This window comes from Scyliorhinus torazame, chromosome 16, assembly GCF_047496885.1.
Source record: "Scyliorhinus torazame isolate Kashiwa2021f chromosome 16, sScyTor2.1, whole genome shotgun sequence".
NCBI classification, from domain to species: domain Eukaryota; kingdom Metazoa; phylum Chordata; class Chondrichthyes; order Carcharhiniformes; family Scyliorhinidae; genus Scyliorhinus; species Scyliorhinus torazame.
This window is the reverse complement of record NC_092722.1, coordinates 98,135,745-98,153,262: the sequence shown is the minus strand read 5'-3', so window position 1 is coordinate 98,153,262 and position 17,518 is coordinate 98,135,745. Positions and strand designations below refer to the sequence as shown.

Sequence of the window (17,518 nt, the reverse complement as noted above, 5' to 3'; positions counted from 1 at the left end):
CTCTATCAAGTTAGTGAGACACGACCTCCCCTTCACAAAACCATGCTGCCTCTCACTAATACGTCCATTTGCTTCCAAATGGGAGTAGATCCTGTCTCGAAGAATTCTCTCCAGTAATTTCCCTACCACTGAAGTAAGGCTCACCGGCCTGTAGTTCCCTGGATTATCCTTGCTACCCTTCTTAAACAGAGGAACAACATTGGCTATTCTCCAGTCCTCCGGGACATCACCTGAAGACAGTGAGGATCCAAAGATTTCTGTCAAGGCCTCAGCAATTTCCTCTCCAGTCTCCTTCAGTATTCTGGGGTAGATCCCATCAGGCCCTGGGGACTTATCTACCGTAATATTTTTTAAGACACCCAACACCTCGTCTTTTTGGATCTCAATGTGACCCAGGCTATCTACACACCCTTCTCCAGACTCAACATCGACCAATTTCTTCTCTTTAGTGAATACTGATGCAAAGTATTCATTTAGTACCTCGTCCATTTCCTCTGGCTCCACACATAGATTCCCTTGCCTATCCTTCAGTGGACCAACCCTTTCCCTGGCTACCCTCTTGATTTTTATGTACGTGTAAAAAGCCTTGGGGTTTTCCTTAACCCTATTTGCCAATGACTTTTCGTGACCCCTTCTAGCCCTCCTGACTCCTTGCTTAAGTTCCTTCCTTCTTTCCTTATATTCCACACAGGCTTCGTCTGTTCCCAGCGTTTTAGCCCTGACAAATGCCTCCTTTTTCTTTTTGACGAGGCCTACAATATCTCTCGTTATCCAAGGTTCCCGAAAATTGCCGTATTTATCCTTCTTCCTCACAGGAACATGCCGGCCCTGAATTCCTTTCAACTGACACTTGAAAGCCTCCCACATGTCAGATGTTGATTTGCCCTCCAACATCCGCCCCCAATCTATGTTCTTCAGTTCCCGCCTAATATTGTTATAATTAGCCTTCCCCCAATTTAGCACATTCATCCTAGGACCACTCTTATCCTTGTCCACCAGCACTTTAAAACTTACTGAATTGTGGTCACTGTTCCCGAAATGCTCCCCTACTGAAACATCTACCACCTGGTCCAGGTCCAGGTCCAGGTCCAGGTCCAGTACAGCCCCTTCCCTAGTTGAACTGTCTACATATTGTTTTAAGAAGCCCTCCTGGATGCTCCTTACAAACTCCGCCTCGTCTAAGCCCCTGGCACTAAGTGAGTCCCAGTCAATATTGGGGAAGTTGAAGTCTCCCATCACCACAACCCTGTTGTTTTTACTCTTTTCCAAAATCTGTCTACCTATCTGCTCCTCTATCTACCGCTGGCTGTTGGGAGGCCTGTAGTAAACCCCCAACATTGTGACTGCACCCTTCTTATTCCTGATCTCTACCCATATAGCCTCACTGCCCTCTGAGGTGTCCTCCCGCAATACAGCTGTGATATTCTCCCGAACAAGTAGTGCAACTCCGCCACCGCTTTTACATCCCCCTCTATCCCGCCTGAAACATCTAAATCCTGGAACGTTTAGCTGCCAATCCTGCCCTTCCCTCAACCAGGTCTCTGTAATGGCAACAACATCATAGTTCCAAGTACTAATCCAAGCCCTAAGTTCATCTGCCTTACCCGTAATACTTCTTGCATTAAAACATATGCACTTCAGGCCACCAGACCCGCTGTGTTCAGCAACTTCTCCCTGTCTGCTCTGCCTCAGAGCCCCACTGTCCCTATTCCCTAGTTCTCCCGAAATGCTCTCACCTTCTGACCTATTGCTCCCGTGCCCACCCCCTTGCCATACTAGTTTAAACCCTCCCGTGTGACACTAGCAAACCTCGCGGCCAGGATATTTATGCCTCTCCAGTTTAGATGCAACCCGTCCTTATATAGGTCACACCTGCCCCGGAAGAGCTCCCAGTGGTCCAGATAACGGAAACCCTCCCTCCTACACCAGCTGTTTAGCCACGTGTTTAGCTGCTCTATCTTCCTATTTCTAGCCTCACTGGCACGTGGCACAGGGAGTAATCCCGAGATTACAACCCTAGAGGTCCTGTCTTTTAACTTTCTGCCTGGCTCCCTGAACTCCTGCTGCAGGACCTCATGCCCCTTCCTGCCTATGTCGTTAGTACCAATATGTACAACAACCTCTGCCTGTTTGCCCTCCCGCTTCAGGATGCTCTCTACCTGTTCGGAGATATCTTGGCCCTGGCACCAGGGAGGCAACATACCATCCTGGAGTCTCTTTCACGTCCACAGAAGCGCCTATCTGTGCCCCTGACTATAGAGTCCCCTATTACTATTGCTCTTCTGCGCTTTGACCCTCCCTTCTGAACATCAGAGCCAGCCATGGTGCCACTGCTCTGGCTGCTGCTGTTTTACCCTGATAGGCTATCCCCCCCGACAGTATCCAAAGGGGTATACCTGTTCGAGAGGGGGACAACCACAGGGGATTCCTGCACTGACTGCCTGCCCTTTCTGGTGGTCATCCATTTCTCTGCCTGCACCTTGGGTGTGACCACATTTATATAATTGCGATCTATCCGCCACCTTTCCGCCACCTGCATGCTCCTAAGTGCATCCAATTGCTGCTCCAACCGAACCATGGGGTCTGTGAGGAGCTCCAGTTGGGTGCACTTTCTGCAGATGAAGCCATCCGGGACGCTGGAAGCCTCCCGGACCTGCCACATCTCTCAGTCAGAGCACTGCACCCCTCTAACTGACATTGCGTCAATTAATTAAAATTAAAAGTTTAAAACTTTTTTTTAATATATATATTTTTTAAGTTACTGTTAACTATCTGTTTCCTAGCACTAGATTTCTAATATAAATGCGAAAGCTAAATATAGTACTCTCCGGTCTCTGGCTTAGATACCCCTCTAAATTATAATTAAGTAATTATGTTTAATTAGTTACCAATGCTTAATTTTTTAAATTTAGTGTAGATTCCCAACCAGCCACTCAGGCCACAGCTTTTCTGTGATGTCACTTCAGTTTCCCCCCGACACACAAGTTGAAAAAGTAAAAATGAGTAAAAATCACTTACTTACCTTCTTACCTTCAGAGTGTCTTAGATGTTCTCAGGTTCTCTCCCTGACAGAGACTGCTCCTCCTCCTCCGAACGGCTCCCGAAACTAGGAAAGTTAAAGTCCCCCATAACAACTACCCTGTTGCTACAAAACGTCTACAAAACTATGAGGGGCATAGACAGAGTGTATAGTCAGAGGCTTTTCCCCAGGGTAGAGGGGTCAATTACTAGGGGGCATAGGTTTAAGGTGCGAGGGGCAAGATTTAGAGTAGATGTACGAGGCAAGTTTTTTTTACACAGAGGGTAGTGGGTGCCTGGAACTTGCTACCGGAGGAGGTAGTGGAAGCAGGGACGATAGTGACATTTGAGGGGCATCTTGACAAATACATGAATAGGATGGGAATAGAGGGATAGTGTAGAAAATTGTAGTTTAGTCGGGCAGCATAGTCGGCACGGGCTTGGAGGGCTGAAGGGCCTGTTCCTGTGCTGTACTTTTCTTTGTGCTTTGTTTGTTTTCGTTCCTATCCAGAATCATCTTTGCAATCCTTTCCTCTACATCTCTGGAACTTTTCGGAGGCCTATAGAAACCTCTCCTTTCCTGTTTCTAACCTCAGCCCATACTACCTCAGTAGACGAGTCCTCATCAAACGTCCTTTCTGCCACCGTAATACTGTCTTTGACTAACAATGCCACCCCTCCCCCTCTTTTACCACCTTCCCTGAGCTTACTGAAATATCTAAACCCCAGCACCTGCAACAACCATTCCTGTCCCCGCCCTATCCATGTCTCCGAAATGGCCACAACATCGAAGTCCCAGGTACCAACCCAAGTTCACCCATATTATTCCGGATGCTCCTGGCATTGAAGAAGACACACTTTAAACCACCTTCCTGCCGGTACACTCCTGCAACTTTGAAACCTTACTCATGACCTCACTACTCTCAACCTCCTGTATATTGGAGCTACAATTCAGGTACCCAAGCCCCTGCTGAACTACTTTAAACCCTCCCGAAAAGCATTAGCAAATTTCCCCCCCAGGATATTGGTACCCCTTTGGTCCAGGTGTACACCATCCCGTTTGTAGAGGTCCCACCGACCCCAGAATGAGCCCCAATTATCCAGAAATCTGAAACCCTCCCTCCTGCACCATCCCTGTAGCCACGTGTTCAACTCCTCTCTCTCCCTATTCCTAGTCTCGCTAGCACGTGGCACGGGTAACAACCCAGAGATAATAGCTCTGTTTGTCCTAGATCTAAGTTTCCACCCTAGCTCCCTGAATTCCTGCCTTACATCCCTATCCCTTTTCCTACCTATGTCATTGGTACCTATGTGGACCACGACTTGGGGCTGCTCCCCCTCCCCCTTAAGGATCCCGAAAACACGATCCGAGACATCACGCACCCTGGCACTGGGAGGCAACACACCAACCGCGAGTCTCTCTCATTCCCACAGGATCTATCAACCCCCCTATCGAAATTAATACAAAACTTTTAAAAAACGTGTATGGGGAAGGGTACCACACCTTGAGGATATGCTGGCTTTGGAGGGAGTGCAGTGTGGATTTATTAGAAGAACACCTGAACTCCCAAGGGTTAACTTGTGAAGAAAGATAGCAGCCTCCCCGAACAGGCTCCAGAATGTGGCGACTAGGGGCTTTTCACAGTAACTTCATTTGAAGCCTATTTGTGACAATAAGCAATTTTCATTTTCATTTCAAACTAGGAGCATTTTCCCTGGAATTTACAACTCGGAGGTGTGTTTTGGTCAAAGTTTGAGATAGTAAGGAAAACAGATAAGGTAAAGAGAAACTATATCCACTGGTTGGAAAGGAAACCGAGGGAGCATAATTAGCACAAGACGCTTTTGGAGTAAAATTAGGAAACAATTTTTTTTTTTACAAAGGGTGACGGAAGTTTTCTTTATTCTTTTACAGGATGTGGGTGTTGCTGATGGGCCAGCTTTTATTACCCATCCTCATTACCCTCAAGAATGTGGTGCTGAGTCGCCTTCTTGAACCGCTGCAATCCACGTGATATAGGTACACCCACAGTGCAGCGCAGTGAAGGAAAGGCAATATATTTCCAAGTGAGGGTGATAAGTGACTTGGAAGGAACTTCCAGGTGGTGGAGTTCCCATGTATCAGCTGCCTATGTCCTTCCAGATGATAATGGTCGTAGGTTTGGAATGTGCTGTTGAAGGAGCCTTGGTAAGTTGCTGCAGTGCATCTTGTACACATGGCTGCCACGGTGTAGTTGGTGGAGGGCATGAGTGTTGAAGGTGGTGGATGGGCTGCTGTGTCCTGGATGGTGTCCAGTGCCTTGCAAGTGGAGAATATTCCATCACACTGATCACTTGTGTCTTTAGATAATGGTCAGGCTTTGGGGAGTCGGGTGGTGAGTTACTTGCCGCAGTAATCCTAGCCTCTGACCTGCACTTGTAACCACAGTATTAATATGGCTAGTCCAATTCAGTTTCTAGTCAATTGCAACCCCCAGGATGTTGATAGTGGAGGGTTCAACGATGGCAATGTCATTGAATGGCACAGGGAGATGGTTAGATTCTCTTTTGTTGGAGATGGTCATGGCCTGGTATGGCGGTGGCGCAACGAACGCCATGACGTCACGACCTGCGGCAACTGTGGCTCCGCCGATTTAAAGCGACAATGTCCAGCCAAAGTGCGACACTGCCTCCGCTGTGGCAGGATGGGCCACTACGCTGCCTGCTGTCGAGCAGCTCAACCTGCCAACTCCCAACAATTCCGCCAGCCTCGCAGGGACGTGCGGGCGATTCAGACCCCCTACACGGAGTCATATCCTGATAGCATGCAGACCAGCGATACCGAAGACAGGGAGCCCTTCCGCGTTGCGATCATCCACAAGAACCGGATGTCCCCAAGTCAGAACCATCAGCCGCCTATGCGTCGCGGGCCATGACCCCCACAGAACAACGCTATGCGCAGATTGAGAAGGAGTGCCTAGGCCTGTTGACTGGCATCGACATGTTTCACAATTATGTATATGGTCTTCCGCAGTTCACTGTGGAGACCGACTATCGCCCCCTGGTCGGCATCATTCAGAAGGACCTCAACGATATGACCCCTCGCCTCCAGCGCGTTCTGCTCAAGCTCCGGAGGTACGACTTCCAAGTTGTCTACACCCCGGGGGAAGGATCTCATCATCGCAGATGCTCTGTCCAGGTCGGTCAACACACCGCCCTACTCGGAGGGGTTCATTTGTCAGGTCGACGCACAAGTAGCCTTCACATCGGCCAATCTGCCGGCCACTGCTGCACGTCTGGCCCACATTCGTCGTGAGACTGCGGCTGACCCCTTTCTATAGCGTGTAATGCGCCACATGACAGAAGGGTGGCTCAAGGGGCAGTGCCCACAATTTTACAATGTCCGGGACGACTTGGCCGTCATTGATGGTGTCCTCTTGAAGTTGGACCGGATCGTGATCCCACACAGCATGCACCGGCTTGTCCTCAAACAACTGCACGAAGGCCATGTCGAAGTTGAAAAGTGCAGGCGGAGGCCCCGAGAGGCTGTGTACTGGCCGGGCATCAGCGACGCCATCGCCAACATGGTGCTCAACTGCCCCACCTGCCAAAGGTTTCAGCCGGCGCAATCCCCTGAGACACTTCAGCCCCATGAGTTGGTCACGTCCCCCTGGGCGAAGGTGGGCGTGGACCTCTTTCATGCGCTCGACAGGGACTACATTATTCTGATGACTACTTCTCAAGTTATCCGGAGGTCATACGCCTGCACGACATGACGTCATCAGCTGTCATCCGGGCATGCAAAGAAACCTTTCCTCGCCATGGAATTCCGTTCACCGTCATGTCTGACAACGGGCCTTGCTTTGCGAGCCAAGAATGGTCTTCCTTTGCCACTTCATACAACTTCACACACGTGACATCCAGTCCCTTGCATCCTCAGTCGAATGGCAAGGCGGAAAAGGGCGTCCATATCGTGAAGTGTCTCCTCTGCAAGGCTGCTGATGCTGGATCTGACTTCTGTTTAGCCCTGCTGGCCTATCGCTCGGCCCCACTGTCCACAGGCCTCTCGCCAGCCCAGCTGTTGATGGGACGCACCCTCAGGACCACTGTGCCGTCCATTTATGTTCCTGACCCTGACCATGCTCCAGTATTGCGAAGGATGCAACAACAGCGTGCTCAGCAGAAGGTGGCACATGACGCTCAGGCGACTGGTCTTCCTGCCTTGGCGTCTGGAGACAGCGTACGCATACACCTACCGGAGGGTGGCTGGTCGGCAACCGCCGAGGTTCTCCGCCACGTGGCTCCCCGCTCATTCCTGGTTCGCATGCCCGATGGCTCCATTCGCCGCCGTAATTGGCGGGCCCTTCATCTGGTTCCGCGTTCGCTATGAGATCATGCACCGTTGCCATGCCCTCCTGTTGTCCCTGATGTCGACTTTGTTGAGCTTCCTGCCACTCTGCCTCTTCCTCTCTCGCCCGTGGCCAGGCCCATTCCTCAGCCGGTGGATCCTGACCCACCCTTGAATCGGTCAACCCGAATTCGTCGCCCACCCGAGAGACTTGACTTATGAGCCTGTTAGCACATTGGACTCACTAAATTGTTTTACAGTACTGTTAACGAGTTTCTTTTCTTGTCGTACATTGTTCCAGAAGTTTTCTCTCGTCGTTTGCTGATTGCATTTGTTGTGTTATTGGTACAACCTCGTTGCTCTGTTGCACCTGGCACCTTCCTCTGTATATAGTTTAGCCTTATGTACATGTTGTAAATATTGCACACATACTCAGATGCACTCAGTACACATTTCTATTTATTAGCATGTAGGCACATATCCTTGTGAAAGGGGGGGGGGGGGGGGGATGTCATGTCATGATATCCACATCAGCATATCATGGTGCAATCACACACACTGATGGACAGGCAGTTGGACCAACCAGCACACACACAACATCGCAGCCAATCACCAGTGAGAGCACACGCACTATAAAACAGGGAACACCACAGTTCCCGCTCATTCTACCAGGAGATAGCTCAGAGCACAGAGCTCACAGCGATCCACTCAGACATAGACCATGTGCTGAGTGCCTCACTAAGATAGTGATAGGGCTGGGTCCACAGGTTAGCTGGTGAAGCACGTACCCAAGCAGTTAATAGTTGCCGTTGTTAAGACAATAAAACAGAGTTGTACCATCTACAGCCGTGTTGGATCATTTGTGCATCGGAACACCCAACACGACAGGACCCAGGTTCGATTCCCGGCTTAGGTCTCTGTCTGTGCGGAGTCTGCACGTTCTCCCAGTGTCTGCGTGGGTTTTCTCCGGGTGCTCCGGTTTCCTCCCACAATTCCTGAAACATGGCTGTTAGGTAATTTGGACATTCTGAATTCTCCCTCTGTGTACCCGAAGAGGCGACGGATGTGGCGACTGGGGGCTTTTCACGGTAGCTTCATTGCAGTGTTAATGTAAGCCTACTTGTGACAATAAAAATTATTATTCAGTATCAGAGTAGTCACAAATAGTGCTGAACATTGTGCAGTCATCAGCGAACATCTCCACATCTGACATCTGGAGGGAAGGTCATTGATGATGCAGCTGGAGATGGTTGGGCCTAGGACACTACCCTAAGGAACTCCTGCAGTGATATCCCTGGTCTGAAATGATTGATCTCCAACCAGCAGAACTAGCTTCCTTTGTGTCAGGTTATGACTCCAATCAGTGCAGAGTTTACCTCTTGATTTCCATTGACTCCAGTTTTGCTAGGGCTCCTTAATGCCACAATCAAATGCTGCCTTTAATGTCGAAGGGCAATCACTCTCATCTCTGGAGTTCAGCTCTTTCGTCCATGTTTGAACCAAGGCTGTAATGAGGTCAGAAGCTGAGTGACCCTGGCAAACCCAAACTGAGCAGCAGCGAGCAAGTTATTGCTGAGTAAGTGCCGCTTGATAGCACTGTTGATGACCCCTTCCACCACTTTGTTGATTTTCAAGAATAGTAAATGGTTGGGTTGTATTTGGCCTGGTGTGTGTGTGTATGGGACATTTTCCACATTGCCCGGTGTTGCAGATGTACTGGAACAGCTTTGCTTGGGGCACAGTTAAGTTCTGGAGCACAAATCTTCAGTACTATTGCCAGGATATTGTCAGGTCAGGGACCATACTTTTCAGTACCCAGTGCTTTCAGCTGTTTCTTAATATCACCTGGCGTGAATCGAATTGGCTGAAGATTGACATCTGTGATGTTGGGGACCTCAGGAAGAGGGCTCAGTGGATCATGGCACTCAGGCTGAAGTGGTTTCCAAATGCTTCAGCTTCGTCTTTTGCATAGATGTGCTGGGCTCCACTATCATTGAGGATGGGGCTATTTGTGGAGCCACCTCCTCCAGAGTTGTTTAATTGTCCACCACCATTCATGATTGAATGTGACAGGACTGCAGAGCTTAGATCTGATCCATTTGTTGTGGGATTGCTTAGCTCTATTGCTTGCTACTTCTGACGTCTGACACACAAGTAGCTTCACCTCATTTTTTGGTATGCCTATTGTTGCTCCCGTCATGCATTCCTGCACTCTTCATTGAACCAGAGACAATCCCTTGGCTTGGTGCTAATGGTAAAGGGGAGATATGCTGAGCTCAAGGTTAGATTAGCTGTATAAAATTCTACTGCTGATGGCCCAGTTGAGTTCCTAGATCTGTCTGAAATCACAACACAATGAGGGGTATCCTCAATGTTAAGATGGGACCGTGTCTCTGCAAGGACTGTGCAGTGGTCATTCCTACCGATACTGCCATGAACTTGCGACAGGTAGCTTTTTGAGGATGAGATAAAGTATGTTTTTCCCTCTTGTTGGTTCCCTCACCACCTGCCACAGACCCAGTTGAGCAGCTATGTCCTTTAGAACACAACCAGCTCGGTCAGTAGCGCTGCTAATGAGTCGCTCGTGGATGGACATTCAAATTTCACCATCTGCAGTGGTGGGATTTGAACCTGACCAGGTCTGAACCGGACCCCCCAGAGCATTACCCCTGGGTCTCTGGATTACTAGTCCACTCACAATACCACTGCACCAATGCCTCCTCCTGTTCCTATATTCATAGATGGGCCAGTAGTTTGCAAGGACAGTGGGTGTCTTAGTTTGATTTTTTGATGAGGGGCTGTGATGGCATTTTGAAAGTGGGAGGAACTGTTTCGGAGGAAAAGCAAGCCATTTACAGCAGTGGTTAGCACCGTTGCTTCACAGCGCCAGGGTCCCAGGTTTGATTCCCGGCTTGGGTCACTGTCTGTGCGGAGTCTGCGCATTCACCTTGTCTGTGTGGGTTTCCTCCGGGTGCTCCAGTTTCCTCCCACAAGTCCCGAAAGACGTGCTGTTAGGTAATTTGGACATTCTGAATTCTCCTTCTGTGTACCCGAACAGACACCGGGATGTGACAACTCGGGGATTTTCACAGTAACTTCATTGCAGTGTTAATGTAAGCCTACTTGTGACAATAATAAAGATTATTATTACAATATCAGTTAGCTCGAGGAAGCAATGTTTTGTGAAAAGGTGCCCAGGGACTACAAGGTGGCTCTAATGAGCTCAGTAACTGAGGGGAGAATAGTGAGATAGGGCTAAGGCACAGGAGGGTCCGCAAGATTTGGCTGCTAAGATCTGCGTTTGAGCAGATTGATCTTAAGATTGGTCTTAAATACCCCCTCTGAAGTTGGATCTGAGCCTTCCTTTTGCAAGTAGGCTGAGGTTTTTTTTGACGTTGAAGGGACTACATGAATGGACATAATTACAATTTACGTCACTGTTGGACTGCTTTAGGAAATAGTGCACTACTTCAGGAGTTGATGAAAGGGAGCTTTTAAACGTTTAATGATATTTGCCAAGATACCTTGTCCTTGAATTCACTGTTGAACGCAAACTGGTTTTCAGGTTTTCCATCAGGCACCTTGTATCGTTTGAACCAATCAACTGAGGCCTCCAGGTATCCTGGTTTCAACCGTCTCACATCATCGATATCTAATTGAAGAAACGCTGCTTAGTTGGGTGGATTTTTTGATCGTTGTATGCTCACCAGAATAAATGTCCAACTTCCAAATAAATGAATTAACATCTCCTACAAAACAGACTGTTGCTCTCAATGTTAGTTAATGATCTAGTTTTAGGTGCTTGGGGAATAAATACTCTGCAAATTTGTGCACATGCATCATATGTGTTAAAGTCAGATTGAGAGAATGTTTAAATATTATAGATAGATCTAGTCACACTGGGATTGGGCTCATGACTGGAAAATGGTTTTTAAACTAGGCAAATGCATCCATGCTGAACATAGATACAACCTTCAGGTCAAAACTATAGCCAGTGGAGGGAAACAAGTCTGTACATGTTAGTCTATCAATCTCTAAAGGCTCAGGAACAATGCTGTGAAGACACAGCAAAGTCAATAGGTCGATTACAAATCAAAGCATACTTTGTGCTACGACAAAACCTTGGTTTGGCCTCACGTATCCCCAATGTCCATTTTTTGGTCTCCTCATTGTGGGCAATAGTAGGACTTTGGAAATTTGGACTTTGGCAGAGAAAGACCACAACGGTTCTTTTCTCAGAGGGCTGGTGATTGACACCTCATGCAGTGCACCTCGATTTGCTGAATTCTTTCAAGTAGCTGGACGTATTTGTGGCTGGGACAGAGACTGCCTTATACAGAGATAAATGCTGCACGATGTTAATTGGGGCCAGAGCAATCACCCAGAGTAGTTTCAAACATCTAAAGGGTTGAGAGAGAAATTTCTCAGGTCCTTCCTCCCCACATAAGCCCAGGTTTTTGATTGGGTTTTCAGATATGGTGAAATCTTATAGATTGTGAGGGATAGGCTGGATTGGTCAGAGGGTCGTCTTCTGTCTATAATTGCTCATCTCAAGCTGCGCAGATGATACCCAGCTGGGGGTGCAGCTAACACTGAGCAAGAATGCAATATAATACAATACATGGGGACTGGCCGTTAATTGGCAAAATAACTTTAACATAGATAAATGTGAGGTGATGCACTTTGGTAGAAAAATAGCAAGATCACCCACAGCATTAAAAACAAAAGACCAAATGGATTCGGATCACGGAATGCAGATGAACAAACCATTACAGCATTGCAGGTCAGTGAAGCAAATAAAAATATTCACAAAATACTGGGATCTAATTCTATAGCAGTATAGGATTCAAATGTAGGTCTGGATTCTCCATCCCGCCACGCCAGATTTCTGGTTCAGCACGCCGCTGGGATTCTCCGTCTCGCCGGCTGGTCAATGGGGTTTCCCATTGTGGGTAGCCATACACCGTCGGAAAACCCCCAGGTTGCTGGCAAAACGGAGCATCCCGACGGCGGAGAATCCAGCCCAGTGAATGTTTTTTAAACAAATATTTTTTTATTCTACTTTTTCACATTTTCCTTCAAAAATCTACACCCCACCCACAAACAGTAAATGGTAACAAATACAAAATCAATCCCCTTAACAATACCAATGATCCCATCCTCCCACCACCCCAAACAACGGCCCACCTGTCAATATATGCATCCAATAAACCAAACCTTCCCACGGTGGAAACAAAAAACAAAGGAGAAAAAGAAAAAGGAGTCCGGGACCGCCCATGGTCACCATTGACCTATAGAGTCCACTCCCCCCTCCCCCCCCCCCTACACTCAACGCCATGCAGCCTCTGAAAGAGTACCGTATAAGATACCCAAGAGTTGTACCCCCCCCCCCCCCCCCCCTCCCCTCCCCCAAGTCTCCAGCTCCTCCCATCCACTGCCTCTTGTAAAACTCCTCCTCCCAACCTCGGTTCCTTCCCCCCAACTTTCCACCCCGGCTAGACCACTCGGACCCTGTTCTGCCAGGCTCCGATGGCCGCAGCCCCTCCCCCCACCTCACTCCCGTTCACTGGCCGGCTTAAACCAGCCAGCGTGTAGGCCCCCGCCCGGGTCCCTTTCCCCCTTGCCCGGCCCTAGGAAAGCCCAGAGATCCCCTTTTAGCACACACACCCCGCATATCCACCTTCATCCCAAAGAGCCCTAATTTCGAGTGAAAGTCCCATTCCTTCCCTTGTCCAAATATATACAACATTGGCTCCTTTAGCCCCCACACCCGCACGCAGTGAAACAAAAAATACAGTCATGAGGTTACATCGGCACATGGCCATTTCTCAATTTGTCAGTTCTGCCACAGTCCTTCTGCCTTCGCAAACTCCTCCGCTGCTTCCGCCGTTCCAAAATAAAAGTCCCTGAGCTTATAAGTCACCCTCAGCTTCGCTGGATATACAATGCCGCACTGCACCTTGCTAATGTACAGTGCCTTCTTCACCCGGTTGAAGGTAGCCCGCCTCCTCGCCAGCTCCACCGTAAAGTCCTGGTATACACGTATACCAGCTCCAGCCCACTGCACCACCCGCTTCTGCTTGGCCCAGCTCAGGACCTTCTCCTTCACCCTGTACCTACGGAAGCACAGAGTCACTGCCCTTGGCGGCTCACTCGCCTTTGGTACAGGCCTCCACGACCGATGAGCCCGATCCAGTTCATATCGGGAGGGATCCTCCCCCTGCCCCAATAGTTTTGCCAGCATCATGGCAAAATACTTAGTCGGCTTCGGTCCTTCAACTCCATCGGGCAGGCCCACAATTCTCAAATTCTGTCGCCTGGATCTATTTTCCAGGTCTTCCATTTTTCCTCGCAGATCCTTGTTAATGTCCATCACCTTCCGCATCTCCTTCCCCATCGAGGCAAGTTGATCCCCGTGCTGCAATAACATCTCCTCCACTTCCTTCCATGCCTCCCCTTGCTCTCGCACCTCCGCCACTGCGCTCGCCACCGCCGTCATCTCCGGGGGAATCGCCTCCTCCACCAGCGCACTCAAAACCTCCCTCATCTCCTTCCTCACCGTCTCCATGCATTTTGCAAACTGCCTTTCGAATTCCGCAGCCATCACCTTAGTTATTCCTTCAGCCATAAGCACTGCGTCCTCCCCTGGTGCTCCAGCCTCCATTTTCTTTACTGACCCCGCGGTGAACTTTCCACTCCCCGTCGGACTTTCAGTCGCTTTTTTCACGGCCTTGTTTTTGCTGGTCTTCGACATTCCCCTCCTCTGTGCTGTCTCCCGACTTTTACTGCCTTCGCTGGCCCTAGGACCGGGCGTTAACCCCCGACAATGCCGTTCCTGAATGGGAGCCCTCCAACTGCATCCCACCCGCCGTCACCGGAAGTCCCAGCCCAGTGAATGTTATACTGATATAAAATCCTAGTCAGATTGAGGACAGAAATGTTGTGGTCTCCATACCTTAAACAAGGGTGCTAGCACTGGAAAAAATGCAATTAAGATTCACAAAATGGTATTAAAGCTATCGGGAAAGAATGAACAGGATGGGGCTTTCATCTTTAGAAAATTATCAAATTATAGGTGGTCCAATTAAGGTCCATAAAATTATAAATAAGCTGGATAGGGTAGATGCAGAGAGTGTTTCCGCTTTTTGGAGAATCTCAAACAGGGACAATAGATACAATATAGTTAGTAATACATTCAGTAGGGAAAGTGCAAACTCCACACAGTTTCACGAAGTCGCAATGAAACCTGGGACCCTGGCGCTGTGAGGCAGCAGTGCCAGCCACTGTACGTGTTTGAGAGAGCAATGTCAAAAACATCAGGTAGTGAGAGGTAATGCTAAATGGAAATTGAGCAGCGTCACACTGTGATCTACACAAATAGGCCATCAAAGCCAGGTGCAATCTTTTCAAATTTGCTGACAATACTAAAACAAGGTCAAGGTTTGCAGAAACTGGTTCTGGAATTAGCCACAAAGGTTTGTTTAAAAGAACTAATGCCTAAATATTATTATTAAGTAAATGCTTAACCACTTCCTTACCTTGCAGGTCAGCTGTTCGGGAGAGAGAGGGAGCCAGGACCTTGGAAACAGCGCGGGAGTTTCAAAAAGCGCGGGAGCTGCGAGGCAGAGGGGACAGTTTAAAAGGGCGCGCTGTGGGTGAGGTCAGCTGTTCGGGAGAGAGAGGGAGCCAGGACCTTGGAAACAGCGCGGGAGTTTCAAAAAGCGCGGGAGCTGCGAGGCAGAAGGGACAGTTTAAAAGGGCGCGCTGTGGGTGAGGTAAGTACTGATTAACCACTTCCTTACCTTGCAGGTCAGCTGTTTGGGAGAGAGATCAGTTTTGGGAGCAGGCCTATTGGCTGACTGTAAATCAGGAAGGATACAAAGGGTGTGGCTGAAGTGCCTTTAGAAACAGAGTGCTGAAGGCAAACAGAGCGTATCTGAGTTTGGGTAAGGCTGAGTTCGGGTAAGAGGGGAGTGACAAAAAAAAAAAAATCAAGTTAATTAAGTAAAGTAATTAACTAGTTAAGGGAATTTGGTGCTCACCTGAAGGAGGTGCAGAGAAGCAGACCTGTGAGGGAGTCTCTGGAGCAATTGCATCACAGCCAGCAGGTAAGTGATTGGCTTGTAACTGGTAAGTGATTTCTCTCTCTTTGACTTTCTCCTAGCTGTGTAGTGTAGTTCAAATTTAACTTCAGGTTTAAGTCATGGCAGGAGAGCTCAGACCCGTGTCATGCTCCTCTTGTGAGATGTGGCAAGTCAGGGACCCTTCTGGTGTCCCTGACTCCTTCATCTGCAAGAAGTGTGTCCAACTGCAGCTCCTGTTAGACCGCTTGACGGCTCTGGAGCTGCGGATGGACTCACTTTGGAGCATCCGCGATGCTGAGGAAGTTGTGGAAAGCACATTCAGTGAGTTGGTCACACCGCAGATTAAAATTACTGAGGCAGATAGGGAAAGGGTGACCAACAGACAGAGGAAGAGTAGGGAGGCAGTGCAGGGATCCCCTGCGGTCATCTCCCTCCAAAACAGATTTACCGTTTTGGAAACTGTTGGGGGAGATGGCTCACCAGGGGAAGGTGGCAGCAGCCAGGTTCATGGCACCGTGGCTGGCTCTGCTGCACAGAAGGGCGGGAAAAAGAGTGGCAGAGCTATAGTGATAGGGGATTCAATTGTAAGGGGAATAGACAGGCGTTTCTGCGGACGCAAACGAGAATCCAGGTTGGTATGTTGCCTCCCTGGGGCAAGGGTCAAGGATGTCTCGGAGCGGCTGCAGGGCATTCTGGAGGGGGAGGGTGAACAGCCAGCTGTCGTGGTGCATATAGGCACCAACGATATAGGTAAAAAACGGGATGAGGTCCTACAAGCTGAATTTAGGGAGTTAGGAGTTAAACTAAAAAGTAGGATCTCAAAGGTAGTAATCTCAGGATTGCTACCAGTGCCACGTGATAGTCAGAGTAGGAATGACAGGATAGCTAGGATGAATACGTGGCTTGAGAGATGGTGCAAGAGGGAGGGTTTCAAATTCCTGGGACATTGGGACCGATTCTGGGGGAGGTGGGACCTGTACAAATCGGACGGTCTGAACCTGGGTGGGACCGGAACCAATGTTCTCAGGGGGGTGTTTGCTAGTGCAGTTGGGGAGGGTTTAAACTAATGTGCCAGGGGGATGGGAACCGATGTAGGAAGTCAGTGGGGACAGAAACAAAAGGCAGGAAGGGAGAGTGTGTAAAGCATGACCAGAGAAAGCAGGGCAGAGAGCAAGGAAGGTCTACATTAAACTGCATTTATTTCAATGCAAGGGGCCTGACGGGCAAAGTGGATGAACTCAGGGCATGGACGGGCACATGGGACTGGGATATTATAGCTATGACTGAAACATGGCTAAGGGAGGGGCAGGACTGGCAGCTCAATGTTCCGGGGTACAGATGCTATAGAAAGGATAGAACAGGAGGTAAGAGAGGAGGGGGAGTGGCGTTTTTGATTAGGGAGAACATCACGGCAGTACTTAGAGGGGATATATCCGAGGGTTCGCCCACTGAGTCTATATGGGTGGAACTGAAAAATAAGAAGGGAGAGATCACCTTGGTAGGACTGTACTACAGGCCCCCAAATAGTCAGCGGGAAATTGAGGAGCAAATATGTAAGGAGATTACAGATAGCTGCAAGAATAATAGGGTGGTAGTAGTAGGGGACTTTAACTTTCCCAACATTGACTGGGACAGCCATAGCATTAGGGGCTTGGATGGAGGGAAATTTGTTGAGTGTATTCAGGAGGAATTTCTCATTCAGTATGTGGATGGACCGACTAGAGAGGGGGCAAAACTTGACCTCGTCTTGGGAAATAAGGAAGGGCAAGTGATAGAAGTGCTAGTGAGGGATCACTTTGGGACAAGTGACCATAATTCCATTAGTTTTAAGATAGCTATGGAGAATGATAGGTCTGGCCCAAGAGTTAAAATTCTTAATTGGGGCAAGGCCAATTTTGATGGTATCAGACAGGAACTTGCAGAGGTAGATTGGGGGAGACTATTGGCAGACAAAGGGACGGCTGGTAAATGGGAGGCTTTTAAAAATGTGTTAACCAGGGTGCAGGGTAAGCACATTCCCTTTAGAGTGAAGGGCAAGGCTGGTAGAAGTAGGGAACCCTGGATGACTCGAGATATTGAGACTCTGGTC

At 48.8% G+C, this 17,518-nt stretch overlaps 1 protein-coding gene across 1 annotated transcript in view; it reads right to left on the bottom strand.

The window, feature by feature from the left end:
- Positions 1-17,518, bottom strand: part of LOC140392960 (inorganic pyrophosphatase-like) — a 148,217-nt gene that overhangs the window by 57,176 nt on the left and 73,523 nt on the right. Inside the window, 2 exon segments of the mRNA XM_072478772.1 lie at positions 10,870-11,068; positions 12,903-12,911. Coding sequence (XP_072334873.1) covers positions 10,870-11,068; positions 12,903-12,911 — 208 coding nt within the window.